The sequence below is a fragment of the Sus scrofa genome, chromosome 6 (genome assembly GCF_054392235.1).
Source record: "Sus scrofa isolate SSC_HxYL_T2T_F1_AM1 chromosome 6, Sscrofa_HxYL_maternal_Yorkshire_Landrace_v2.0, whole genome shotgun sequence".
Lineage (NCBI taxonomy): Eukaryota > Metazoa > Chordata > Mammalia > Artiodactyla > Suidae > Sus > Sus scrofa.
The window spans coordinates 147006511-147033873 of NC_139388.1; the positions used below are offsets into that span (position 1 = coordinate 147006511).

General features: G+C 37.0%; 1 protein-coding gene across 3 annotated transcripts in view; it reads left to right on the forward strand.

The window, feature by feature from the left end:
* The window catches only part of ANKRD13C (ankyrin repeat domain 13C), a 100916-nt gene that overhangs the window by 50436 nt on the left and 23117 nt on the right, over nt 1-27363 (forward strand). The window contains exons 1-5 of one of the 3 annotated variants that reach the window (XM_084964743.1): nt 590-673; nt 2430-2496; nt 8682-8826; nt 14918-15049; nt 18958-19119. In XM_084964743.1, coding sequence (XP_084820869.1) covers nt 673; nt 2430-2496; nt 8682-8826; nt 14918-15049; nt 18958-19119 — 507 coding nt within the window. In that variant the 5' untranslated portion in view covers nt 590-672. Of the gene's footprint in view, nt 1-589; nt 674-2429; nt 2497-8681; nt 8827-14917; nt 17082-17484; nt 19120-27363 lie in introns of those variants that run through there. The other 2 variants (XR_014808006.1, XM_003127927.6) reach the window with 2 other exon arrangements.

The following is a 27363-nucleotide window of genomic DNA, read 5'->3' on the forward strand; positions in this document are numbered from 1 at the left end:
TCATTTTTTTTTAAAGCAACCCAAAAATAAGGGGAAGTTAAGAAATAATTGAGATTCAGGGTTAAATTTAATTTATAGGTACTGGAGCATGCAAGCTCTACTTTTTCTCCTTTTGTGTGTGGCTAAAAATAACCTCAGGCTTGATCAATAGCAAGTCTGAAGGCAACTAAATTATTCTTTTTTTTTTTGATAGGCAAGAAATAGATTTATTAAGATAGGTCCTTGTGAGAGATGCAAGTGGGCAGGCACGGAAGCTCTGCCCCCCAACTAAATTATTCTAATGTGAATTTTTAGGTATAGAATCAGAAGTACTGGCTCCTAACTGTTTTGACATGGCAAATCAGATATCTTTCCTGAGCCTCAACTTCTTCATTTATGAAATGGGGATAGATAATAATAACTGCTTCACCTCTTTCAAGCTTTTGTTTTGGTGTAGATGAAATGAAATCATATTTTTAAAGGAAGCCCCTTAGATACTGTAAAGTGTTAAATAATTTATAGCCTTATAATCACTACAAATTTAGCATTATGTATATAGCATGTTTCAACAGAAAAACTAATAGTTTTTTCTTTATCTCATTATCTACAGAATATCCATCCTGCATTTGGGACTATTATTTGCATACTATAGATGGAAAACATTAGGCTTAGAAACTCTTCTTAAAATCGGGGAGTAAGTAATAGCAAAACCAAAATTAAAATTTAGAGACTTTTCATTTTTCAGTTCAGTGGCCTGTGATACCTTTGTAGGACTGTGTTAGGCTCTCAGATTATGCTGAGATAATTTAATATATAGAGAGCTTAAATTTTCAATTTACATGGGGAAAGAAAGTCATCATAGAATTTTCTCTCTACATTTCCTTCCTCCTTTTCTGATTTTTTTTCAAGCATCATTTCAATGAATTCTTAATTTTTTTTTTTTTTTTTTTTTTTTTAATGGCTGCACTCACAGCATATGGAAGTTGCTGAGCCAGGGATCAAATCCTCTGCCATGACTGCAGCAGTGCTGGATCCTTAACCCACTATGCCACAGCAAGATCTTCCTCTTTTTCTGATTTTTGATAAATGGGTATTGGTATGCGAGTCTAAATTTTGTTTTGGTAGGTTACTGTACTACTTCAAAAGATGTAATAAATTTAAATTAAGTTAGAGTGCTGTCTTCTTCTAATCTTTTTTGTGCTATACAAAATATTTAAGGACAGGAAAACTGAATCTCAGTTAATGAAAGAAGAACTTTGATCATTTCTATAGATTTATGCTATTATTCTTCTTCTCAACTTAAGTTGTTTTGTATAAGGAAAAATTTTATCAGAAAATGATTTCTTATGCTCCTTGACCAGGGTAACTCTTAGTTGATATTCCCTTTGAGCAGTAAAATTTTCTTATTTTTGTAAAATAAAAAGTCTGGTGAATTGTTTGCAATGCTGGAAATCATTTTGGATTAAATGACCTGTAAGAATTTAAAAAGAGATTGTTTTATTTGGTATTCCTTTAATGTTAATTAGAAAATACTGATCTCTTTGGGAAAGATAACTAAAAACTAGTCTTTAATTTTCTTCAGTGTCTTTATTTCTTTGTAACTCAGGCTGATTTATCATCCATTTTCAAAACACTGAATTTTGTAAAATATACATGTAATGTATCTTACACACACACACACACACAAACACACACTTACATACACATGTACTTGTGATATGGTATTTAATTTCAAGAATTTTAAGTTGCACGTTTTTTCTTATTTTGGTATTTGGTATTTGGTAGTTTATTATGTAGCTATAAGCAGATTTATTCATCCATAGAATACTCGTATTTCCCCAAAATATAGCAGATAATGAATAATAAACTGTTAGAATATAGCTTTGTGATATGAATGTGAGCAACACTGGAATGTAGATGTCTATAAATCAGTAGTATGTTTTCATTTTATAAATTTTGAAACTGAGGTACAGTGAGCTTAAGTAACCAAGGTCACATATTTTGGATTCAAACTCAAATTCAACTATCTAGCTCTAAATATTTCTTTTTCTATTATACATGTTACTTTCTGGTATTTAATTAAATTATATTTAGAGCATCAGATGGAATCCAGGTTTATTTGGTTACCCATTCAGGAGGGTTTAGTTACCATAGGGCATTGTTTTCCCACTTGTAGTATCCTTCAGTATATACCAAAGAGTGGCATTGTATCAGCTCTGCTACTCTTGTATTATTTGGGGGGTAGTGAACTATATGAGTAATTACAGTTAAATAGATATTTGAAGTTGCTCAAAATGGCTTTATATATTATTTTTACGTGGAAAAATACTATTTTAAAGGGAAGTACACAATTTTGGTGAAGTAGTAAAATGTTTACATTACTCTTCTAATTAAAAAAGTCTGTAGTACTTTAGGTGATAATTTTTTACCTTTTCTTTTTAAAAATGCAGTGCCTTTACTTTCCCGAATTCTGCCTTCTGATGCATGTAAAATATACAAACAAGGTATCACTATCAGGTAAGGTGATTGTGATTTTTTTCTGAGTAACAGATAATTTAATCTAGAGGAAGCTTTTTTATCTCTAGTAGTAGTTTACAGTAAGATGTAGTACTTTATAACTTAAACATGTTGTAATATAAATATAAAACTATTTTATCTCATTTGATATGCTACAGATAAAGAACAAAGACATAAAATCTTGACTAAAACAAAGGTTTATTCAACTACAGACTATATAGAAGGCAAGTGGAGTGAAGATTATGATATAATACTAAGAAGATTTAAGATGGTCATCTCCCTCTTCCTAGCTTTTTAGGAAAAAGGGGACATAAAATGAAGACCCAACTCTTGTCCTTTTTTATTCATTCCTCTACCTACCCCTCCCTCCTCTGTCTACCCATCTATGCTTTTGTCCATCTATTCAGTCATCTATTCATTCTAGTGAACACTTGAAGGCTAATTTTAATTTTTTTCTATTCCCATTTAAAACTAGGATTAATTTTTGGATCTTAGGGGGAATCTATTTATTTTACTTATTTCAGAATTTTTTTTTTTGTCTTTTTTTTTTGTTGTTGTTGTTGTTGTTGTTGCTATTTCTTGGGCCGCTCCCGCGGCATATGGAGGTTCCCAAGCTAGGGGTTGAATCGGAGCTGTAGCCACCGGCCTACACCAGAGCCACAGCAACGCGGGATCCGAGCCGCGTCTGCAACCTACACCACAGCTCACGGCAACGCCGGATCGTTAACCCACTGAGCAAGGGCAGGGACCGAACCCGCAACCTCATGGTTCCTAGTCAGATTCGTTAACCACTGCGCCACGACGGGAACTCCCAGAATTTTACTTTTATCAATATTTCTTTAGCTTTATATTAGTATAGGTATATTAATAAGTTATACATCTAAGCTATATGTAATGCTAGTGAATATGCCAACTTTTTAATATATTCATATGTATTAATATATTTTTATATGTATAAAATGTTGTATGTCTTCATCTATCTAGAATGTTAATTTGAGTATGTAATGGTGTAGAACTAGAGATGTCTTAAAAGGTTATCTTATATAAACTCTTCATTTTGTAGATTAGAAAGTTCAGACACATGGAGTGATTTTTATGAACGTTTTACAAATTAATGACCGAGTCAAGACCTCTCTGACTTTCTCTCAGTTCTTATCATATCACAAGGCAGAAATTTAAAAAAAATCAACTCTTTATGATATTTATTATACAATATGTTGAATTATAGTTAAGAGAATCTTTAGTTGGAAGTAAGTTCTAGGGTAATTATTCTCAAGCAATAGAATTTGATTAAGGTAGAAGTTTCTGGGTTTTTGCTTTTAAAAATATCCTCCTCAGGAGTTCCTGTCATGGCTCAGTGGTTGATGAATCTGACTAGGAACCATGAGGTTGCGGCTTTGATCCCTGGCCTTGCTCAATGGGTTAAGGATCCGGCATTTGGGGTAGCTTGATCTGGCGTTTCTATGGCTCTGGCGTAGGCTGGCAGCTACCGCTCCCATTAGACCCCTAGCCTGGGAACCTCCGTATGCCGCAGGTGTGGCCCTAGAAAAGGCAAAAAGACAAAAAAAAAACTCCTCAGATGTTTCTGATTATGAACATGCTCATGCACATTAAATTCATACTCATTAAAAAAACTTGGAAAATACAGAAAAATATAGAAGAAATATTAAGAAAGGATTTGATGATGTAGATTTAATTTAGTAGCCTGTTGTTAGCAATATATTATGGTTGTCAAAAATTATCAGTTTAAAAATGTTTGGAGTTCCCGTCGTGGCGCAGTGGTTAACGAATCTGACTAGGAACCATGAGGTGGCGGGTTCGATCCCTGCCCTTGCTCAGTGGGTTAACGATCCGGCGTTGCCGTGAGCTGTGGTGTAGGTTGCAGACGCGGCTCGGATCCCGAGTTGCTGTGGCTCTGGCGTAGGCCGGTGGCTACAGCTCCGATTCGACCCCTAGCCTGGGAACCTCCATATGCCGCGGGAGCGGCCCAAGAAATAGCAACAACAACAACAACAACAAAAAAAGACAAAAAAAAAAAATGTTTAATATAGGTACTTGCCAAAGGTAGTAGGTAGATAACTTGGGAGAATAGTATTACCATCCATGTGCAACTAACTAAAGTTTAGTATTAGTTCTCTTTGATTATTATAGGAGAAAAGGAGTTTCTTTCTTTTAAAAAATTCTGTTATGGAGTTTCTGCTGTGACCCAGTGGGAGCATTGGGATTGGTATTTTGGGAGCATTGGAATGCAGGTTCAATCCCTGGCCAGGCACAGTGGGTTAAGGAACCGGCATTGCTGCAGCTGCAGCCTGGGTGGCAACTGCAGCTCGGATCTGTTCCCTGCCCCGGGAACTCAATACGCCTTGGGGGGGGGGGGGGCAAAAAAAGAAAAAAAAATTGTTTCACATTTATATATGACTTTTAAAATTAAATGACATGACACATATTACATAATAAATACAGATGATAAAACCACAAAATTGCTAAAATAGAGACATAAGAATAAGAATCTGAGGGAGAATAACTATGTCAAGAATGTAGGTTAAGGGGAAGCTGCTGTAATTAAGCAAGACACTGAAACCTGAGTTTGCTAGCCACTGAGATTGAGGGGGAAATGTGATAGTTTCAAGAGTGCTGTTATCAAACTTTACTAGATTAATGGAGAAGATGGGTTGTAGGATGTATGGCAAAGGTTTTTTGCATAGATAAAGAATTATTTTAAAGAAGAAAAGTCTGTTAACATTAAGTAACAACTTTCAGATTATCATAATTAGTTTTTTTTTTAAATCTTTTTTTTTTTTTTTTTTTTTGTCTTTTTGCTATTTCTTTGGGCCGATCCCGCGGCATATGGAGGTTCCCAGGCTAGGGGTCGAATTGGAGCTGTAGCCCCTGGCCTACGCCAGAGCCACAGCAACGCAGGATCTGAGCCGCGTCTGCAACCTACACCACAGCTCACGGCAACGCCAGATCGTTAACCCACTGAGCAAGGGCAGGGACCGAACCTGCAACCTCATGGTTCCTAGTCAGATTCGTTAGCCACTGCACCACGACAGGAACTCCCATAATTAGTTTTTTTAAACATCACTTCAAATGAATTTTACTTGAATCTCATGACAGCCATGTGATTATTTAAAGTATCTTCTTTGGTTTCAAGGAGAAATAGGAAAGAAATAGTAGAAGTAGGAAAGTGAGCAACTTTATTGTTAAGAATACTAACAAATATTTTCATATTTTCACTATTAATAATTATGAAGTAATCTATAACCACTGACTGAAATGATCATTGAAGATTGCCTATTTGGGCTATTTCTCTCTTAAGGGCAGGCCCTATTTCCTTTTTTAATACTACTTGGGCATTTTTAAAGGTTTTATCTGAAGAAGAACATTGCTCTTTTTCTTATTTATTTATTTACTTACTTTTTTATTTGCTTTTTAGGGCTGCCCACACGGCATATGAAAGTTCCCAGGCTAGGGATCAAATCGGAGCTATAGCTGCCACCCACAGCAATGTGGGATCTGAGCTGGTTCTGCAACCTACACCACAGCTCACAGCAAGGCCCAATCCTTAACCCACTGAGTGAGGCCAGGGATCAAACCTACGTCCTTATGGATACTGGTCAGATTCATTTCTGCTGTGCCACAACGGAAACTCCTGAAAAAGAACATTTTCTATTCAAATCTTTCATCTGTATAAAGAATTTTTTGTTCTTTGTGGTGAATTACATGACAAAAATTAAAAATATTTAGGACCATAGGCTTCAAGCCAAGGATAGTTAATACATTAAAATACCATCATGATAAATTATATCATTATGAGATAGGAATGATAGTTTACTTGGCTACCTAATTTGTCTAATATCTAAGATATATTAGATAGTCTTCTTTCAGCTGCAGATTTTAAAACATATATAAAGATTGACTATGACTGATTTTAGGTATGGCTAGATTTAAGAGCTCAAATGTCGCCACATCGGTCTGTCTTTGTGTCTGTCTGTCTCTCTGTTTACCTTTTCTCTCACTATTCCCATTCCCACCCCTTGTATCCCACTAGTATTCCGACTGTGTTTACCCAGGAAAGGCAAGAAGGAAATGGAGACAAAAGACTGTTCTGGCCCATTTCTTCTTCTTTTTTTTTTTTTTTTTTTTTTTTTTTTTTTTTTTGTGGGGCATAGAGTTCCCTGGTAGCTGAAGCTTGGAATCCATAGGCCACTCATAAAGTGATCTGTTCCTTAGCCCACATCTTACAAAGGTAGGGAATAAGCCCCTTATACTGGCATTATTTTTTTCTTATGCCACACGTACAAGCAACAACAATATATGCTTGGCAATACAGGCGGCCAGTGGCAGCAGGTGGCAGCAAGTAGCCCCCTGGAAGTGGACCAGGAGCTAGAATTCAGCTATAAAGCAGCAGAAAGAGTTCACTCTGACAGGAGTTGATGACTTCTTGATTCGATTCTAAGGGATATGTATAGTTTATATGGCTCAGAAAAGAGCCCCTTATATATAGGGTAACCATACTTCCCTATTCATCCCTGTTGTCCTGGTAAAATTATTAATAGTATCACCTTCACTTTTAAAAGTTACTAGTTTTGATGATAAATTATATATAACCCTAGTTATTCTTTCAATGCAACATGCAAAATATGTTTCATTCTTTGGCTTTTGCTATACAGGGAACAGTAATGACCACTCACTTTACCTTGTCTGTGGTGAAAACTGAAAAATATACAAAGTAATGAATTCTTATATTGCATTAGAAACTTAGTAGCCAGGGTGGATCTCTCACAAAAACTTAAAGGAGTTTCCTTGGGTGTGACCAGCATCTCTTAATAGCTGTGTGAACCTATTTCTTAGATTAAGGACTGTTTTGAGCAGCCAGTCAGAGATCCTGATGTGGTGATCTACAAAGCCTTGTGCAAGATTGAAGCACTTCATGGGAGTTACTGTTGTGGTGCAACAGAAATGAATATGACTAGTATCCATGGGGATGTAGGTTCAGTCCCCAGCCTTGATCAGTGGGTTGGGGATCTGGCTTTGTGGTGAGCTGTAGTATAGATTACAGACACTGTTAGAATCCTGAGTTGCTATGGCTTGTGGCTGTGACTGACAGCTACAGCTGTGATTTGACTCCTAGCCTGGGAACTTCTATATGCTGCAGGTATGATCCTAAAAAGCAAAAAAAAAAAAAAAAAAAAAAAAAAAGATTGAGGCACTTCAGGGTACTTGTGAACTTTTCTACTCCAGTATTCTTCCCATTTTCTGCAAGTAGTGATTTGTGTAATTTATCAGGTAGATCATGCCAGGGTCTTAGTTACAGTGAGCACAACAAATATACAAGTGTGTGAATCTATGAGTATTTGCCACAGGGATGATCTATACTGTTCTCAAGCTGTGGAGATGAAAAGAAAATGCCAGGAAAGAGAATTCTGATCTTAATTTGGGAAGTCAAACAGAAAAGCCAAGAATTTGTAGTAAGTTAAATGATTTGTCAAACAGAAAAGCCAAGAATTTGTAGTAAGTTAAATGATTTGTCAAGTTGAAAGATGAAGCAAGGTTTGGCATCCTATCATTAAGTATATGCATAGATATAGAGCATAAGGATAAGACTGTGGACATTCAGTCTTTAATCTAAGAATGTGGTCCATCCATTGCTATACCCCCCTTATATGCAATTGACCTTTGAAGACACCAGTTTGAACTGTGTGGGCCCATTACAGACAGATCTTTTTCAACAAATATGTACTATAGTACTGCATGATCCAGGGTTGGTTGAATCTGAGGATGTGGAACTGTGGATATGGAGACTGTAAAATTATATGTGGGTAGGGATGAGTGTCAGTGCCCCAAAGCCATGTGTTCAAGGGTCAGCTGTACTCTGCTGAGCTAGCAACATGATCCTAAAGCGATCAAACAATGTTAGACAGGTCTGCTTTCCTTTTCCACCCTTCTCAATTTAAGTAACTTTTATGCAGTAGCCACAGTAAGTGAAATGATATATATTCAAAATTCTGTTGGTGTTTTTTAATGAGTTTTTTTTTTAATTTAGCTTTCATATATAAATTTGACTTTGAAATATGGTATTAATAGCTTGGTTTGAGTTTGGAAGGAACAAAACTTTTTTAATTAATTTGGAGTTTTATTGGAATTTTATTTGTCAGAATTTCTCATCCCCCCATCTTTCACAGGCTTGACACTACTCTCATAGACTTTACTGACATGAAGTGCCAACGAGGGGATTTAAGCTTCATTTTCAATGGGGATGCGGCACCCTCTGAATCTTTTGTAGTGTTAGACAATGAACAAAAAGTTTATCAGCGAATACACCATGAGGTGAGCATGTTGTCTTACCGGTATTACTGTAAATGGTTTAAAATATATCTATGTATGCAACCAAACCTCAGTGTAATTGTCTTAAAAGTTTAAGGCAGTGTTGAGATGATTCATTCCTAAAGCTTTCATTTTCTTACCTCTAGCTTTAAAAAAAAATTTTCCCTCATCTGTTCTGTATCCTGACCAATCGACTGAGTCTATCTATTCTTAATTCACTGATGATCTCCTAGTTAAACAAACTCCAACGTCTCTTGGTTCTCATTTGTTAAACCTATACTGGCCCTTTCATCAATTATTATCTAGCTGCCTTAGTTTCTTTTATTGTTGTGAGCCATCTCTATCTCTTTAATATGAATGCCTCTTTTGGCTCTCTGTCTGTACCCTTTTACTTTTCCTAACTCTTTGGCTACTTTTCTTTTCTCTGTCTTTTCGCTCTTAAAGTGCAAAATTATACTCCTTTTAAAAATATACCTCCATGTTGGTATTGCTTCCATACGCACCATTATCCTTATCTCTTGTTCCCTGAATGCCCCTTTCCCTGCTATAAGCCAAAGAAAAAGCTTTTCTAGTGTCTGTATATCATTGATAGCCCTACAAATGTTTTGAAGTCAATATTTTGTTTTGTCACTTTGCATTTTGTTTTATTTTTCACCACTTCCTTTCCTCATATTGTCATTCAATCATATCTTGTAGCTCCTTCCTCGACATCTCTTAAATTAGACCTTCTTATGCCATATCTGTTGATGAAACTTTAGTTATCTTGTAAGTATACTATTAAAATAAATAGTTTCCTGGTGTTCCCATCATGGCTCAGCAGTAATGAACCTGACTAGTATCCTTAAAGATGTGGGTTTGATCCCTGGCCTCACTCAGTGGGTTAAGGATCTAGCGTTGCTGTGAGTTGTGGTGTAGGTCGCAGATGTGGCTTGGATCTGGTGTTGCTGTGACTGTGGTGTAGGCCGGCGGCTGCAGCTCCAATTAGACCAGTAACCTGGGAACTTTTCCATATGCCACAGGTGCGGCCCTAAAAAGACAAATAAAATTAAAAAATAAAATTCCTAATTGGCACTGAGCAAGGAAGATATAAAATTTAGAGAAGAAAAAAAGACATTCCTTATGGGGGAAACAAGATGAGTAAAATCAGGGAAGTAGGAATAAGTTTACTTGGGAAACAGAAAAGCAATCTATCTGCAGTGAAGATTTCTCTTATTGAGCATTGGAACATGGTTTAAGGAAGGCCTTAACAGCCAGATAAAATAGTTTAAGATATGCTCTAGGTGGTAACAGAGAATCATGGATTCTTAAACAAGGTATTGATATGATCAAAAAGTAGTTTAAGTGAATAAATCTTATATAGTTCTTTGACTTTTCCTCCTAACCTCTCTTCCTTCCCAAACATTTATCAAGGACCTAATGCTGGATACTGCAAGGTGCTATAGACAGACCAATTGTATTAATAGTATATAGTTGTCTCTTGGTATCTGTGGGGAATTGGTTCTAGGAACCCCCAAGGATATAAAAATCCAACCGACGCTCAAGTCCATTATATAAAATGGTGTAGTATTTGCATACAGTCTATGCTTATTTTATGTCCCCATGTCACATTTTGGTAATTCTTCAAATATTTTGAACCCTCCACCAGCCAACAGATTATAATCTTCTGAAGGTTTAGATGATGGTTAGCATTTTTTAGCAATAAAGTATTTTTAAATAAAGGTATATACCATGTTTTTTTTAAAACATGATGCTACTGCTCAATGAGTAGACTGCAGTCTAGTGCATGTGATGGTCATGCCACTGATAGAAATGGGCATTTGGGAAAGGAAACAGGTTTGGGGTTTTAGGTGATGTTCATATTGAATTGGTTGCTAAAATCAGTGAACATGTTTCAGCCCTGTCTTTATTAGACTTTTCTGAAGTATTTGCATTATTGGTAACTCAATTCTTTTTTTTTTTTTTTTTTTTTTTATTGTCTTTTTGCCATTTTCTTGGGCTGCTCTTGCGGCATATGGAGGTTCCCAGGCTAGGGGTCTAATCGGAGCTGTAGCCGCTGGTCTACACCAGAGCCACAACAACTCGGGATCCGAGCCACATCTGCAACCTACACCACAGCTCCCGGCAACGCTGAATCCTTAACCCACTGAGCAAGGGCAGGGACCGAACCCGCAACCTCATGGTTCCTAGTCAGATTCGTTAACCACTGAGCCACGACGGGAATTCCGGTAACTCAGTTCTTAAAATTTTTATTTCTTTGTGATTTGCTCTTGGTCGATAAATTTTTTTCCCCACATCTCCTTCTTACTCTTTTTTCTGCCTGTTCCTTTTTCTCTGTTCATTTCTTTAACATTGATATGCCCTTAATGTGTTTCTTATTTTTACAAACTGCCAGAATAATCTCTTCCATTCCCATAGCTCTCACTACTTCTTATCAGTTGATAATTCACAAGTATGTATTTGCATCTTAGGTAGATCTTCTGAGTAGGAACTTGTCTATTTAAATGCCTAGTGGATATCATTATGTCTCCCAGATACCTCAAATTCAGCTTATTTAAGACAACTAATTATTTTCCCTCCATAAAGGGGAAATGCCCTGTCTTCCATTTTCTTTATTTTGGTAATTTTTACCATTCTGTGTTAAGCAAGAAAACTGGGAGTTTTTTGTACATCTTTTCTCCCACTGTCATGTTTCTTTTTTTTCTTTTTTTTTTTTTTTTTTGTCCTTTCACTATTTCTTTGGGCCGCTCCTGCGGCATATGGAGGTTCCCAGGCTAGAGGGTCGAATCGGAGCTGTAGCCACTGGCCTACACCAGAGCCACAGCAACGCGGGATCCCAGCCGTGTCTGCAACCTACACCACAGCTCACGGCAACGCTGGATCATTAACCCGCTGAGCAAGGCCAGGGACCGAACCGCAACCTCATGGTTTCTAGTCGGATTCGTTAACCACTGCGCCACGATGGGAACTCCTCTTTTTTTTTTTTTTTGTCTATGTTTCTTAATTAGAAAACATGTGTGGTCATTTTTGTCTCCCTATTGTATTATAATTATCCCTTTTTTATTCATACTGCCATAATTTAGATATTCATTATATCAATTGGACTGTTACAAAAGTCTCATAAATAATTTTCCTAGCCCTCTTCTCTGCTTTTAAATTATCTCAAATATTGGAGATGGATTAAACATTGAAAACAAATTCATGAAACTTGTCTTCCTTAAAGACACTTCTTCAGCATGTCATGGTTCCTTCTGTGACCTGGCTTTTGCTCACTTTTCCATCCTTTTCCTTACCTTATCATAGATATCCTCATGCTGAGTTCTTTGCAGTTTTTTCTAAGCTGTTTAGTGTTTCATTCTTTTGATCATGTTGTTTCCACTTCCTGAAATACCCTTCTTGTTGCACCCTCACATGGGCCACCTACTTAGTGTTACTTCTTCCCCTGCTAGGTGACCACTGTTTTCTTTATGTTCCCACTAAATCTGGCACCAAGGAGCTTCTAATACTTTTTTTTCTGTGTATAGACTTTCTTCCTCTTTTGGGCTAAGTTCCCCAAGGTTATGGAGATGTTTTAGTTGTGTCCTCTGGTATGTAATACAGCATGAGTGCTTCCTAGGGTTTGGCAGACACTTTCTGTAAAGGGAGAGAGAGTAAATATTTTAGATATTTAAATTTATTTGCAGGTCATATGGTCTTTGTAACAACTACTCAACTCTGTTGTTAATAGTGTTAAAGCCACCATAGATAATATATAAATGAATGAGTATGGCTGTATTCTAATGAAAATTTGTTTTTACTTATAAACACTGGTGGTGGAATGGATTTGACCGCTGGCCATAGTTTACTGATCATTATTCTGGACCCTTAGATATTACTAAATAATTTGGTTTCTTCTGTATTGAATGATAACAGGGTAGCTAACTAGGCAATAGATGAGTTAGAAAGATGGTATTAAAAGAGAAGCCAGAGATTAATGCCAGTAGTATAAATATTAGCTGATTTTATGGTATCAATGAAATCACTAACAACCTAATATCTAGGGTATATGTGTGCATATTTTATATCTAAAAGAATACTAAAAGCTAGATTTTGAGCATTAACACTCAAGGCAGGGAATACTTGTTTTTTTATCCTAATATGTGTACATAAGTAACAACTGTTCATTAAGTATTTGTTGAATGAGTGTAATTGAGCAACAGGTATTTTTCAGTCATATGGTTAGGAGATAATCTATGATTTTTTTTTTTTTTTTTCTTGTCTTTTGTCCTTTTTAGGGCCGCATCCGCAACACATGGAGGTTCCCAGGCCAGGAGTCCAATTGGAGCTGTTGCTGCCAGCCTACGCCAGAGCCTCAGCAATGCCAGATCTGAGCCGCATCTGCGACCTACACCACAGTTAACAGCAATGCCGGATCCCTAACCCACTGAGCAAGGCCAGGGATTGAACCCACAACTTCATGGTTCCTAGTTGAATTCGTTTCTGCTGCGCCATGATGGGAACTTCCCTATGATTTATAGAAGAGTTCTGTTTCAAATGTTTATTTGAAAATTGGGGAGTTCCTGCTGTGGCACAGTGGATTAAGAATCCAACTGTAGCGGCTTGGATCTCTGTAGAGGCATAGGTTCGATCCCTAACCTGGCACAGTGGCTTAAAGGATCCATTGTTGCCTCAGCTGAAGCTCAGATTCATTCCTTGGCCTGGAACTTCCATATGCAGTGGGTATGGCCATAAAAAATTTTTTTTAAATTAAAAAAATTTTTTTTGAAAATGGGATATTTGAAACTTAAAACAAATTTCTTCATAGGTAATGTTGTATATAGTTTTATTCCCAAGCTAATAAATAAAATCCTAATTGATTTATAACATATTTGCAGCATGGTGTTTAATAGTTCTGTACAATCTATGCCAGCCCAAATTTTTCTTTAGGAAATTGTGTTCAGAATTAGTTTGGAATTGACAGAACACTGTAAATCAACTATAACGGAAAAAATAAAAATCATAAAAAAAAGAATTAGTTTGGGTTACCAGGAATACATTTTCACCTGTTACAGCCTTATCATTAACGTCAAGACTTTCCATCCCTCACTTGTAAGGGTGAAGGAAATGGTACTATCTCAGTTCCAAAGTATTACTGGTTTCTTCTATAGACTTGTAGATTCAGAAATGGACTATATCTGGGTGAAAGTTTGGTGGCTAAGGGTAGAAAGTGGGCTTCTTGGGAATCTAGAAATCAGGAGGTGTGGAAAATAGAGTCTAGTCATTGTAAACCTTATGGATGGTTCTCATTCTTCAGTCAGCTGTCTAGGTTCTGCCTTTTTTTCTTAGGATTCTGTAGTCCTAAGTATCAGAGAATCTCTCTTGGCCTATTATAGAATAAAACCTCATCTAATACCTTCTCATTTACCCCTTTGTACCTGATCACTTAGTCTTCCATCTCTGAAGCAAGAACAAAGCTTTCTCTTTTAGAAAATAATTATTGATCAATTATTATATGTAGGCACTGGGGAATTTGATGAAGCAAGACTAACAATTGAGTTTAGAAATCATGGGTTGATATTTATGAAGAAGATCCCATGTGGCCTCCTTTCCTTTCTTTCCTCCCTTCCCCCTCTTTCGTACCCTTCTTCCCTTCCTTTCTTCCCCTTAGAACTATTGGGAAAGAAAGGCTTAAATGATAGTGGTGGGTCTTTAGATTAAAAAGAACTGAATAAAATTATTCACTTAATGAAAACAAAACCTTCCTATAGGCATTTTGTCTCAGTCCTATCTACTTAGTCTTTTATAATTACTCTACATACTCTGAGAATTGTTTCCATTACATATCTGAAAGAGGTTAACACTACTATGTTTCATGTGTCCTGTATTTTTACATTCTTAATTACTCCTAATTCTAACTTATTGAGATATACGAAGTTAAAACTTTTATAATTGTTTTTAGAGTAAGTAGCACTTCACATTTTTTAGAATCAGTCCTTTTTTGTGTGTGTGTTTTTGTTTTTTGAAATCTGTAATACTTTAATTGTGGATATTTTCATATATGGCATTAATAACCTTTGAAAACTTAGATTCTTATATTTAACTTTTGTCCTCACCCCAGGAATCAGAGATGGAGACAGAAGAAGAGGTTGACATTTTAATGAGTAGTGATATTTACTCTGCAACTTTATCAACCAAATCAATTTCTTTCACACGTGCCCAAACAGGATGGCTTTTTCGAGAAGATAAAACAGTATGTACAAATCTAGATTTTTACACTTTAAAAATTGTCTAGTATTTAATGTGTCAAAATAATATGATGGAAATGTCTTCAAATAGTTTATTCTCTTCTACCTAAATCCAAAGAGAGAGTTATAATGGTTACAGAATTGGAAGATATTACAGAAACCAGGAGAGAAAGTTTAGCTCATTTGAATTTTATGTGGAAAAATATTCTTTTTTTTTTTTTTTTTTTTGTCTTTTGTCTTTTTTTGTTGTTGTTGTTGTTGTTGTTGTTGCTATTTCTTGGGCCGCTCCCGCGGCATATGGAGGTTCCCAGGCTAGGGGCAGATTCGGAGCTGTAGCCACCGGCCTACGCCAGAGCCACAGCAACGTGGGATCCGAGCCGCGTCTGCAACCTACACCACAGCTCACGGCAACGCCGGATCGTTAACCCACTGAGCAGGGGCAGGGACCGAACCCGCAACCTCATGGTTCCTAGTCGGATTCGTTAACCACTGCGCCACGACGGGAACTCCGGAAAAATATTCTTGTTGTCAGCTGCCTTGTTATTACACAGGGAACAGTGTCTTCACATGGTTCCATTTTATTTCTAATCCGTTATTTCTTAAGAAGATCACAGAGAGATACACTCTTAAATTCATTTCCCTGGACCGTTTTTTCTTTCTATTTTTAGACTTTTAAGCTATTTATTTACCCAATATCTGTCTCTCATTATCCCATACATATGACTAAAATTAAATAAACTTACATTTCTGCAACACACTGTTATTAAATTAAATCTTGGTGGAGCTTTCCCCGTTAGCAAATTGTAAATTCTTTCCATAATTCCCATTTCATCTGTGAGCAAGAGGCTATATAAGACTGCTCAAAGTATGCTCAAATGTTTTAAAATGGGTGTATGAAGAAGCATGTTATAAAATTTTAAAATAAGGAATGAGTAACATATCAGGTAAGGGTCAAGATTTTAAGAATTATATTTATCTTTTATACACATGGTAGAAATGACATATAAAAATAGCTTCTATTAGTCACGGTCCTCTGAAACAAAATCAGTAGGAGGTTTATATCTCTATCTGTGTATATGTTTATATTTGCATATAGATGTGTTTGTACATATAGAGATAAGAGATGGGTGAGGAAGAGGATTTATTTTAAGGAATTGGTTTGTATGAATGTAGGAGCTTGTGAGTCTGAAATTTGTGGAGTAGTTTAATAGGTTGGAAATTCAGAGAAGAGTTGATACGGTCTTGAGTTTGAAGTCTATAGGCTAGAATAGTAGGCAGGGTTTCTATGCTGCAGTCTTGAGGCAGAATTGCTTTTCTTTTGAGAGACCTTAGTCTTTGCTCTTAAGGCCTGTGATTGATTGGTTACGGCTTTCCCACATTATGGAAAGTAATCTGCTTTACCTCAGGTCTACTGATTTAAGTGTTAATTAATCTAAAAAATGCCTTCTCAGCAGCATCTTAGATTTACATTTGACTGAATAATCAGGTGTCATAGTCTAGCCAAATTGACATTTAAAATTAATCACCACACAATCTTAATACTTGAAGCTGAAAAATCCTGTTGACTACTGCTCACAATCTCAAAGTCCTTTGCAGAAGGTTTTTCAGCTGTATATCCTCCAAACCTTTTTTTAATGCTTAATCTACATAAATATATATCCATAATAATATGTAGCTTTCATTATTGATATGTTATTTTTTCATAAAGTGTCATACTGTATCTATTGTATTGCAGCTTTTTTTTTTCAGTCTTTAGAATGTCTTAGAAGTGTTTTCAGTAGTTACTACATTCTTTTCAGCAACTCCATAGTATTCCATAATATAGATATGTTGTAATTTACTTATGGAGTCTTATTTTTGGACATCTAGATGGACACATGTTTGTGTCCAGTTTTCTCCCACTATAAATGTTGTAACATTTACTATCCTTCAAAAGCCTTTGCATTGTCTGTTATAGATAGCAAGAAGTGAAGTAGCTGGATTATTGGGACTCTACATTTAAATTTTTTTTTTTGGTTGCACCCAGGACATTTGGAAGTCCCCAGGCCAGGGATTGAACCCCTCTGCAGCAGCAACTTGAGCTGCTGCAGTGACAATGCCAGATCCTTAACCTACTGTGCCACAAGACAACTCCCTGATATGAGGGTTTTTTTTTGTTGTTGTTTTGTTATAAGGCTGTACCCACAGCATATGGAAGTTCTTGGGCCAGGCTTTGAATCCAAGCCATAGCTTTGACCTAGCAGCAGCTGCAGCAATGCCAGATCCTTTAACCCGCTGCGTCAGAGTGGAGATGGAATCTACACCTCCACAGCAACATGAGCTGCTGCAGATGGAGTCTTAACCCACTGTGCCAATGCAGGAGCTCCTCCTTTATTATTTATTTATTTATTTATTTTTTGTCTTTTTGCTATTTCTTGGGCTGCTCCCTCGGCATATGGAGGTTCCCAGGCTAGGGGTTGGATCGGAGCTGTAGCCACCGGCCTACGCCAGAGCCACAGCAACGCGGGATCCGAGCACGTCTGCAACCTACACCACAGCTCATGGCAACGCCGGATCCTTAACCCACTGAGCAAGGGCAGGGACCGAACCCGCAACCTCATGGTTCCTAGTCAGATTCGTTAACCACTGCGCCACGACGGGAACTCCTCCTGGTTTATTTTTAATAAATGCTTTTATATTTTAAGATTTCAAAATTTGTTCATTATCACCTGAGTATTTGTCAAACACAGAAAAATTCTCACTGTGAGATCTAGGTTCATCAGTTTTCCTCTCTAAGCCTCTTTGGTAACAAGTAGCCCTATAGGATTCCCAGTTGTGAGATGCTACACTGCAGTCCATTTGTGGGCTTAAAGTCTTATTTGTTTGTACTCTGTTCTTCTGGACAGCATTAGAAGGATAACTTCAAGAGAAGATAAAAATTGAAGCTGCTGCTCATCTAGTGCTACTGCTAAGCAGCTTAAAGCTCTTGAAGAGTGTCTAGGTGATCTTCTTAAATCTTTGACAGGTAAGGAGGGAGTCAGTAATGCTTATGGTTCCCATTTTGTAGGTAGAAATAGGTACAGAATGTTTTGCTTTCTAGTGACTGGTAAGGAAGCCACCAAAAGGAAGGTGGAAATAGAACAACTCTAAACATATAGTTTTGGAATGCCAGAACACTGCAGCAAGATGGAGAACAAGTGATTGGCACTTGTTTTCAGTAAGTTATTGATCCTGTTTTTTCAGGTAAGGTATTTCAAACTCTGACCACACCTGTGGGTTAAAAAAGGTGAAGGTAAATGTTGAAGGAGGACTCTTTTCTTGATGTCCTTTTATTCCATTTGAGTTTCACTAGCCCCGACCCATAATGTAAGCACATAATTGTATTGGTGAGCAGGAATACTTGGTTGTTCTCTCTTTGTTGAAGGAAGCAAGCAATTGTAACTTGTTTGGTCCATTAGAGAATATTGGAACAGGTACTTAATTTTAGTAGTATTAGAAATTTTTATGTCACTTAGACTATTTCTTTTTATTTCACTTTTTTTCTATCTATAAAATGGGAACATTAATTATCCCTGACCCCTCCTTGTTACTCATGATATTTGACTGTCAGCTAAATTAAGTTTTCAGATAGCTTTCTGCTATTTGGGAGTAGATTCTGAAGGAATATGATATGGTGTTTTTTAAGATTTAATTCATTTACAGATCAGCTACTGTACATGTGTATTATAAATTTTCCTTTACAAATTTGAAATGTGTAGTTTTCTGTATTTTTAACTTAATAGACTGTATAATTTGATAATTTCAAATACCAAGGGAATATTTTTACCTAAATGTTACATATTTATGGAAAAATTATATATTACTTTGAAAATTTTAAAAATTTAAGGTAAACTTAATTTGTTGTATTATTTTGAAATATTTGATTTTGTTTTAGGAAAGGGTAGGAAACTTTCTGGCAGACTTTTACCTGGTGAATGGACTTGTTTTAGAATCAAGAAAAAGAAGAGAACATCTCAGTGAAGAAGATATTCTTCGAAATAAGGCTATTATGGAGAGTTTGAGTAAAGGTGGAAACATAATGGAACAGAATTTTGAGGTATAACTTACTTTTCTCAGTGTTCTAAGGAGAGAGGAGGTAGACTTCATTCCTGGCTTTCAGTGAGTTTATATAGTACACTCAGATTCTGTTTACCATGTATCAGCTTTTGTTTTTCTGTGATATGGCCTTTGGTGATTTTTTTTTGTGAATCTGTGCTTTGTCTTTGAGTCTTTACTAATGAACTTAAAAATTTATAAGCATGAAACCTAGTGTTAATTTTTAAATAACATCCGTTTACATATATCCTCTTTCCTACTTCAGGAACTGAAATCTTCTGTTTCTTTGAAGGCCTAGTAGCTAAAAATCTATTTATTTTATGAAGTTATTTCTAAGAAGCCTATATCTTCTCATAAATTTTTTATTCAGTTTGTATTTATTAAAAGCATGTTACATGCAAAGAATTGTGTGACATTAGGGAAAGGGGAGGGGAAACAAGGAAATACATATGTATATGAGACATGGTAACTGCCTCTGCAGTTTTATTCCCTAAGATGAATTGAATGGGTTCTTAAGTTGTTTTTTTTTTTTTTAACAATTTTAGACTTGTATAAAAAAGTACTAAAATGATATAAAGAATTCCTTCATCAAGATTCTCCAAATGTTCAATAAAACTAAAAAAAAAAAAAATCCCAAATGTTAACATTTTACTACATTTTTTTTATAGCAGTATTTTTCAGATTGTAGGATGGGGTCTTCTTGGTAGATTATGAATTCAATTTAGTGGGCTGTGACCACATTTTTTTCTTTTCTTTTTCATTCTCTAAATTCAGATAATAGAGAAAAACTAGAGCACATAGTGTGGGTCCTTATTACTTTATGAAACAGTAGTGTCAGCGGTGTATGTTGTGTATATGTGCCATATATGTGTGAGTGCTGGGTTATAGCGTAAAATGTGAGTTACAGTCGTAAAAGGATTTTTTTTTTTTTGTCTTTTGCCTTTACTAGGGCTGCTTCCCGCAGCATATGGAGGTTCCCAGGCTAGGCGTCGAATCGGAGCTGTAGCCACTGGCCTATGCCAGAACCACAGTAACATGGGATCCGAGCCGCGTCTTCGACCTACACCACAGCTCATGGCAACGCCGGATCCTTAACTCACTGAGCAAGGCCAGGGATCGAACCTGCAACCTCATGGTTACTAGTTGGATTCGTTAACCACTGAGCCACGACAGGAACTCCATAGTCATAAAAAGATTAAAGGCTGTTATGAGGAGGCTTGAATTTCTTAAATGTTCAGTCTTTCCTCTATGATATTGTGCCAGATTACATTTTAGGGATACACAAAATTTTTATAATAACATGCCAGGTTTCACCTAATTCGTGGTATTACTCTGTGCGCCAGGAAAATTATTTTAACGTGTAGTAAGTTCATATGTTGAGTGAATCAGCCATAGTTTAGTTAAATGAGTACAGAATGTAAAGTGTATAAGAATCCACAGTAGGAGTTCCTACTGTGGCACAGTGGGTTAAGAATCTGACTGCAGCAGCGTGGGTTGTTGTGGAGGTGAGGGTTTTATCTTTGGCCCAGTGCAGTAGGTCGCAGCTGCAGCCTGGATTCTGTCCCTGGCCTGGGAACTTCCAGGTGCCATGGGTGTGACCATAAAAAAAATGGCTTTTCAGGGCTGCACCACAGCGTATGGAAGTTCCCAGGCAGTGGTCAAATCCAAGCCACAGTTTCAAGCCTATGCCACAGCTACAGCAACACCTGGATCTGAGCTGCGTCTGTGACCTATACCACAGCTCACGGAAGTGCCGGATACTTAATCCACTGAGTGAGGCCAGGGATTGAACCCACATCCTCCCTAGTCGGATTTGTTAACTGCTGAGCCACAAAGGGAAGCCCAGAAATGATTTTTTTTTTGTGGTGGTACTTATTGCTGCCTTTGTTTAATTTTGTAGCAGACTACTTTGAGGACAAGTACTCAAATTTACTTTCCTTTAGGGCAGACATTGTAACTTTGATGCACTTGAATTGTTAAAGAGGTTTTAAAATGACATTTTATTTTTTATTTTTATTTTTTTAAATTTATTCTATACTTTATCCCTATTTTATGGCCTTCATCTTTACTACTTAGTTTTATTTATTACATTTCAATTTTTCTTTAAAAATTAGCATTATATTAAATTGTTATATTATGCAACTAAAATTTATAAAGAAGAAAGCCTTATATACCATTAAATATTTTATATAGCATAATAAAAAGAATAACTTAACTGGTAAGCATAACAAAAATAATATACCCTCTGAAAAGAAGTAAAATATAAAATGCATAAGTTGGTTAAAAAACAGTGTAACTATATAAATATGTCCTCACAATTTGTTACATCTTATTGAGTCTTCAATACAGGCATTAAACCATTCTAGGTGATGTGATAAACAAGGCATTATAGACTTTACATTGTACCACGGAGAGAAATGGTTATTAATAATACAATTGCAGAACCGTATTATTTAATTGTACAGTGGCATTATTTAATTATAATTACCATAATTTCTTTGATGGAGAGGAAATCAGAATCAGATCTAAGACTTCAGCATTCCAAGAATGATGTCAAATGACCCCCTTCATGGTGGATTATGCAGTTATTCACTATGAGATATATTTCTTCTCCAGAGATTCCTTGTTTGTGTATCACTTGTAGATTTTTGGTTTGCAGTTATTCTGAAGTTTTGATATGAGTCTATATGTATATGAGAGTGTTTTATGTTGTTGTTCTCTTAATTGCAAGTTCATCTCCAGTGTCCCGCATTTGTACCCACCTCTTCTCATGATTTCTGATTTTGATGGTATAATTGTGCATGGATGATGTTGTATCTTTACTGTATATATACCTTTACTGGTGAGCCTTGTCATTTGTGAAATTTTTGTTTCCTGTTGCTGTCTTTTCTTTCCTGCCTAGAGAAGTTCCTTTAGTATTTGTTGTAAGGCTGGTTTAGTGTTGCTGAATTCTCTCAGCTTTTGCTTATCTGAGAAGGTTTTTATTTCTCCTTCAAATCTGAATGAGAGCCTTGCTGGGTAGAGTATTCTTGGTTAGAGGTTTTTTCCTTTCATCACGTTAAGTATATCATGCCACTCCCTTCTGGCCTGCAGAGTTTCTGCTGAAAAATCTGCTGATAACCTTATTGGGGTTCCCTTGTATGTTACTTGTTTCTTTTCCCTAGCTGCTTTCAAGATTTTCTCTTTGTCTTTAATTTTGGTCAGTTTGATTATTATGTGTCTTGGTGTGTTCCTCTTTGGGTTTATTTTATATGGTACTTGTTGTGCCTCCTGGGTTTGAGTGAGTGGTTCCTTTCCCATGTTAGGGAAATGTTTGGCTATTATCTCTTGGAATAATTTTTCTGTGCCCTTCTCTCTCTCTTCTCCTTCTGGCACCCCTATAATACGGATGTTGGTGCATTTAATGTTGTCCCAGAGTTCCCTGAGACTCTCTTCATTTCTTTTCAATCTTTTTTCTCTTTTCTGTTCTGCATCCGTAATTCCCACAAATCTGTCCTCCACCTTACTTATTCATTCTTCTGACTCCTGTGTTCTTCTGTTAGCTGCTTCTAGTGAGTTTTTTATTTCAGTTATTGTCTTTTGCATCTCTTCTTGTTTAAGCTTTATATCTTGTATCTCATTGGTTAGTGTTTCCTATAAGTTATCCATCTTTGCCTCCAGTTTATTTCCAATGTCTTGCATCGTCTTCAGCATCGACAGTCTAAAGTCTTTTTCCTGGAGGCTGAGAATCTCCTCATTGCTTAGCTGATTTTCTGGGGTTTTTCCTTTCTCCCTCATCTGAGTTATAGTTCTCTGTCTTTTCATTTTTATAGGTGTTTGGTGTGGTGACCTTTTTATAGATAATAGAGCTGTAGCCTCTCTTATTTCTGGTGTCTGCCCCCCTTGTGGCTGAAGTCAGTATGGGGGGCTTGCTGTAGGCTCCCTGATGGGAGGGGCTGATGCCTGCCCACTGGTAGTAGAGCCGATTCTAATCCCTCTGGTGGGTGGGGCTTTGTCTTTGGATGGGATTAGGGGCTGCTGTGTGCCTGAGGCTCTTTAGGTAGCCTGTTTACTGAGGGGTGGGGCTGTGATCCCACCTGGATTGTTGTTTGCCCTGGGGCTTCTCAGCACTGACTGACGGGTGGGGCCAGATTTTCCCAAAATGGCCACCTCCAGAGAAAGGCAGCTGCTGAATATTCCCGAGAGCTATGCCTTCAATGTCCTTCCCTTACAATAAGCCACATTCACCCCTGTTTTCCCAGGATGTCCTCCAAGAACTGCAGTCATATCTGCAGTTCTGGGTGCACAGGAATCTGCACCCAGATTCCTGTGGAGACCTCGCTGTGCCCTGGGACCTAGTGCACGTGAAAGTCTGTGTGTGCCTTTTAAGAATGGAGTCTCGGAGTTCCTGTCGTGGCGCAGTGGTTAACGAATCTGACTAGGAACCATGAGGTTTCGGGTTCGGTCCCTGCCCTTGCTCAGTGGGTTAAGGATCTGGCGTTGCCGTGAGCTGTGGTGTAGGTTGCAGACGCGGCTCGGATCCAAGTTGCTGTGGCCCTGGCGTAGGCCGGTGGCTACAGCTCCGATTGGACCTCTAGCCTGGGAACCTCCATATGCCGCAGGAGCGGCCCAAGAAAAAAAAAAAAAAAGAATGGAGTCTCGGTTTCCCCCAGTCCTGTGGAGCTCCTGTGCACAAGCCCCACTGGCCTTCAATGCCAGATGCTCCAGGGGCTCTTTCTCCCAGTGCCAGATCCCAGCATGTGAGGGTTTGATGTGGGGCTCAGAACTCTCACTCCTGTAGGTGAGTCTCTGTGAGCCAGTTAGTTTTCAGTCTGTGGAGCTTCCCACCCGGGAGGTATGGGGTTGTTTATATCACGAAATCACCCCTCCTACCTATGGATGTGGCCTCCTCTTTTTCTTCTGGAGTAGGGTATGAGTTTCTGCTCCATTTAGGTGGAGATTGCTCAGTCTTTAGTTGTGAATTTTGTTGTTTTTAGGAGAGAAGTTGAGGTCCAGTCCTTCTATTCCATCATCTTAATCCTGTCTCCCTAAAATGACATTTTAATCAAGTATAATTTTTTACATTAAAATTAAAGCATAGTTTAATTCCAAATACCTACATAATAGAACAAAAGAATATGAATTAAATAATTCACCTTTTTTTTTTTTTTTTTTTTTTTTTTTTTTTTTGCCGTTTTAGGGCCGCACCTGTGGTATATGGAGGTTCCCAGGCTAGGGGTTCTAATCCAAGTTGTTGCTGCTGGCCTACACCAGAGCCACAGCAACACCAGATCTGAGCCACGTCTTCGACCTACACTGCAGCTCATGGCAACGCCAGATCCTTAACCCACTGAGCGAGGCCAGGTATTGAACCCGCAACTTCATGGTTCCTAGTCAGATTTGTTTCCACTGTGCCATGACGGGAACTCCAATAATTCAACTTTTAACTTCTGATCAGAAATCAAAGGAAGTAGTTCCTGAGCATTCTGTTAATTAGCTTTTTCACATATTATCTCATTTAATTATTAATTATTATAATGACTAATGAGATGACTATCATTGCCCAATTTTGTCTGAAGGAGAGATTTAAAGAAATTAATATACCTAAAGTCACAAAGCTATAACAAAGATGGGTTTTGCTTTTGGTCCTCTTACCCTAAATTTTTCTTGTTCTTGCTCTAAGTTCCTGCTCCCTGTCTGCTTTTGTTATAGTCTCTTCTTTATGTGTTACAAGTCTTAGCAATTCTTTCAAAATATTGTGAAGTTGAAATTGTAAAAGTAATGAGGGGACCTTGCTATTTGTAAATGTAGTAAAAATCAGTATTGCAGTTTTTTTTTTCAGCGATGTGTCTAGAACATACTAGTTAAAAAATATGTTTTTTGCTTTGGAGCATTATTGAAAACTTCAAGAACTAGAAAATATGTATGACTATTATGATTGTTTTCAAAAGACATGAAAATGTTATGTTTTAAAGCCACATTTTAATGGAATTTCAGTTCTTAGAAATAAATGTCTAGTCCTTTTCAGAATGAATTTATCTTTTTTATTCTAAATGAATAGCTTTTGAGTTTTTTCTTTTCCTCCAGCCAAATACTTTTTAAAATTCCTATTAGAGATAGCTTATTGGTACCATTTAGGGGAAATTATTTTTCATTTAACTAGTTTTGCCATGCTTACTCTTTCTCTCCCCTTTCCTTTCCAGACATAGTTCAAATATTTAGTATATATTTTTGACAATATTTTTTGGCCATGCCTGCAGCATCTGGAAGTTCCTAGGCCAAGAATTGAACCTGTGCCATAGCAGCAACCCAAGCCACTGCAGTTGCCAGAGCCTTAACCCACTGTGCCACAAGAGAACTCCTATAATATTTTTTATAGTAAAATGTAAGTGCTCATGGAGTTCCCGTTGTGGCGCGGTAGTTAACGAATCCGACTAGGAACCATGAGGTTGCAGGTTCACTCCCTGCCCTTGCTCAGTGGGTTAAGTATCTGGTGTTGCCGAGAGCTGTGGTGTAGGTCGCAGATGCGGCACGGATCCCGCGTTGCTGTGGCTGTGGTGTAGGCCGGTGGCTACAGCTCCGATTCGACCCCTAGCCTGGGAACCTCCATATGCCGCTGAAGCGGCCCAAGAAATGGCAAAAAAAAAAAAAAAAAAAAAAAAGTGCTCAGAAATCCTTAAGTCAGGGATATTCACTCCTGTATTTTTGGTGCTTTTTTCATCTTTGTCCTAACCAATTATTGTTGGAGAAGGGAGCAGTGCCCCATTTACACCTTAGGCTGTCACTATAAAAGTGTTGTGTGCCAGCCTATATATACAGAATATCAAGTTAAACTCTATTAATGATTATGTATTTTTTTAATATATAAAATCAATAACAGATATAAAATACATGAATGTCTTAAACTTCTAGAAGCTTTTGCCATACAGAATATTAGAATATAACAAATCTAGCAATAAATAAAAATTATTTCTTATCTACTTTAAGGAAAACAGACATTAGATGTTTACACTTAATTATGTAGGAAAGATTTGACGTCATTTCCATTCCAGAGCTTATTGACATGGAGAAATAACATTAGAAAGCCATCTGATTTCCTACAGCAGCCTTCATGTCTTCCTGTTTCATTAGATGGTAGCTATGGGAACAGTATAGAGGGAACACTGAAGGGTGAACTAGAGGTGTCAGTGTATAACAAAGGATCAATTAGAGTAAACATAAACCCAGAAGGACCTTATTAAAATGTAATAACTGATATTCATAATGATGAGGTAAAGTACTCATCATTATTTTCAGTACAGTCTCTACTACGATGGGGAATGTTTAATGTATAGTTTAGAAAGATTTCTATTGGAAATAGAAGAAACTGCCTAGAGAAGTTTATTACCTGGAAAAAATATATGACACGCCACATTATCTGACTATGCCAGGAAAATGACTCTTTACTACGATTTTATATATATATATATATATATATATATATATATATATACATATTATAATGGATATGTGTGTGTAATACAGCCAAATATATACAGGTAATAAATTTAGTGGAAGTAAGAATAGACAAATTTTAAGCAGTGTTCTGAAAGAGAAATTGATCATGATGTACTTGAGTGGAGGTGTGATTAGTCTTTGCTGTGGTTCTGGATTGGAACATCTGTTGTAAATGTTTTCAGTCATTTCCACAGGTTCTATTACATGCACACAGGTTTGTTACAGGTTCTTTTAGCATATATCTGTCTACCTTCTGCAGTATCACAAGACACTGTCCTACCTAATGTTTTGTTAAAATATTTGACAGTCACTAACTACCTTTTAAGCCCACTTGTCCTTCTGATAGCTATTGCCACATGCCATACTACTGTGTGTAATATCCTATTTTATGTATCATATTTGGAATTGGTTATGATGAAAGTTTGGCTCATTATAAGAGATTCCAAAATAACAGTAACCTAAGGTAGGAGTTTTTCTCTCTTGTAAAAAAATCTGAGTTTACGTGGTTTCTTTGCTCTGTGAGTTAATCTCAGACCTAGCCTTTTTGGTTTTATTTCTTACCATTTCTAGGATCTGGCCCTTGTCTACGTGGTATATGGTGGTTTATTACCTGTCTAGTATTCTAGCTATTAGGAGTAAATTGTTCCTAATAGCAGTTAGGAAGGAGTGGGTATGGTTGTTCTGAGAACCCAATCAGAAATTGCATACATCACTCTGCTAAAATCCCATTGGTTAGAACTTAGTTACATGGTAACACTTAGCTAGCTGT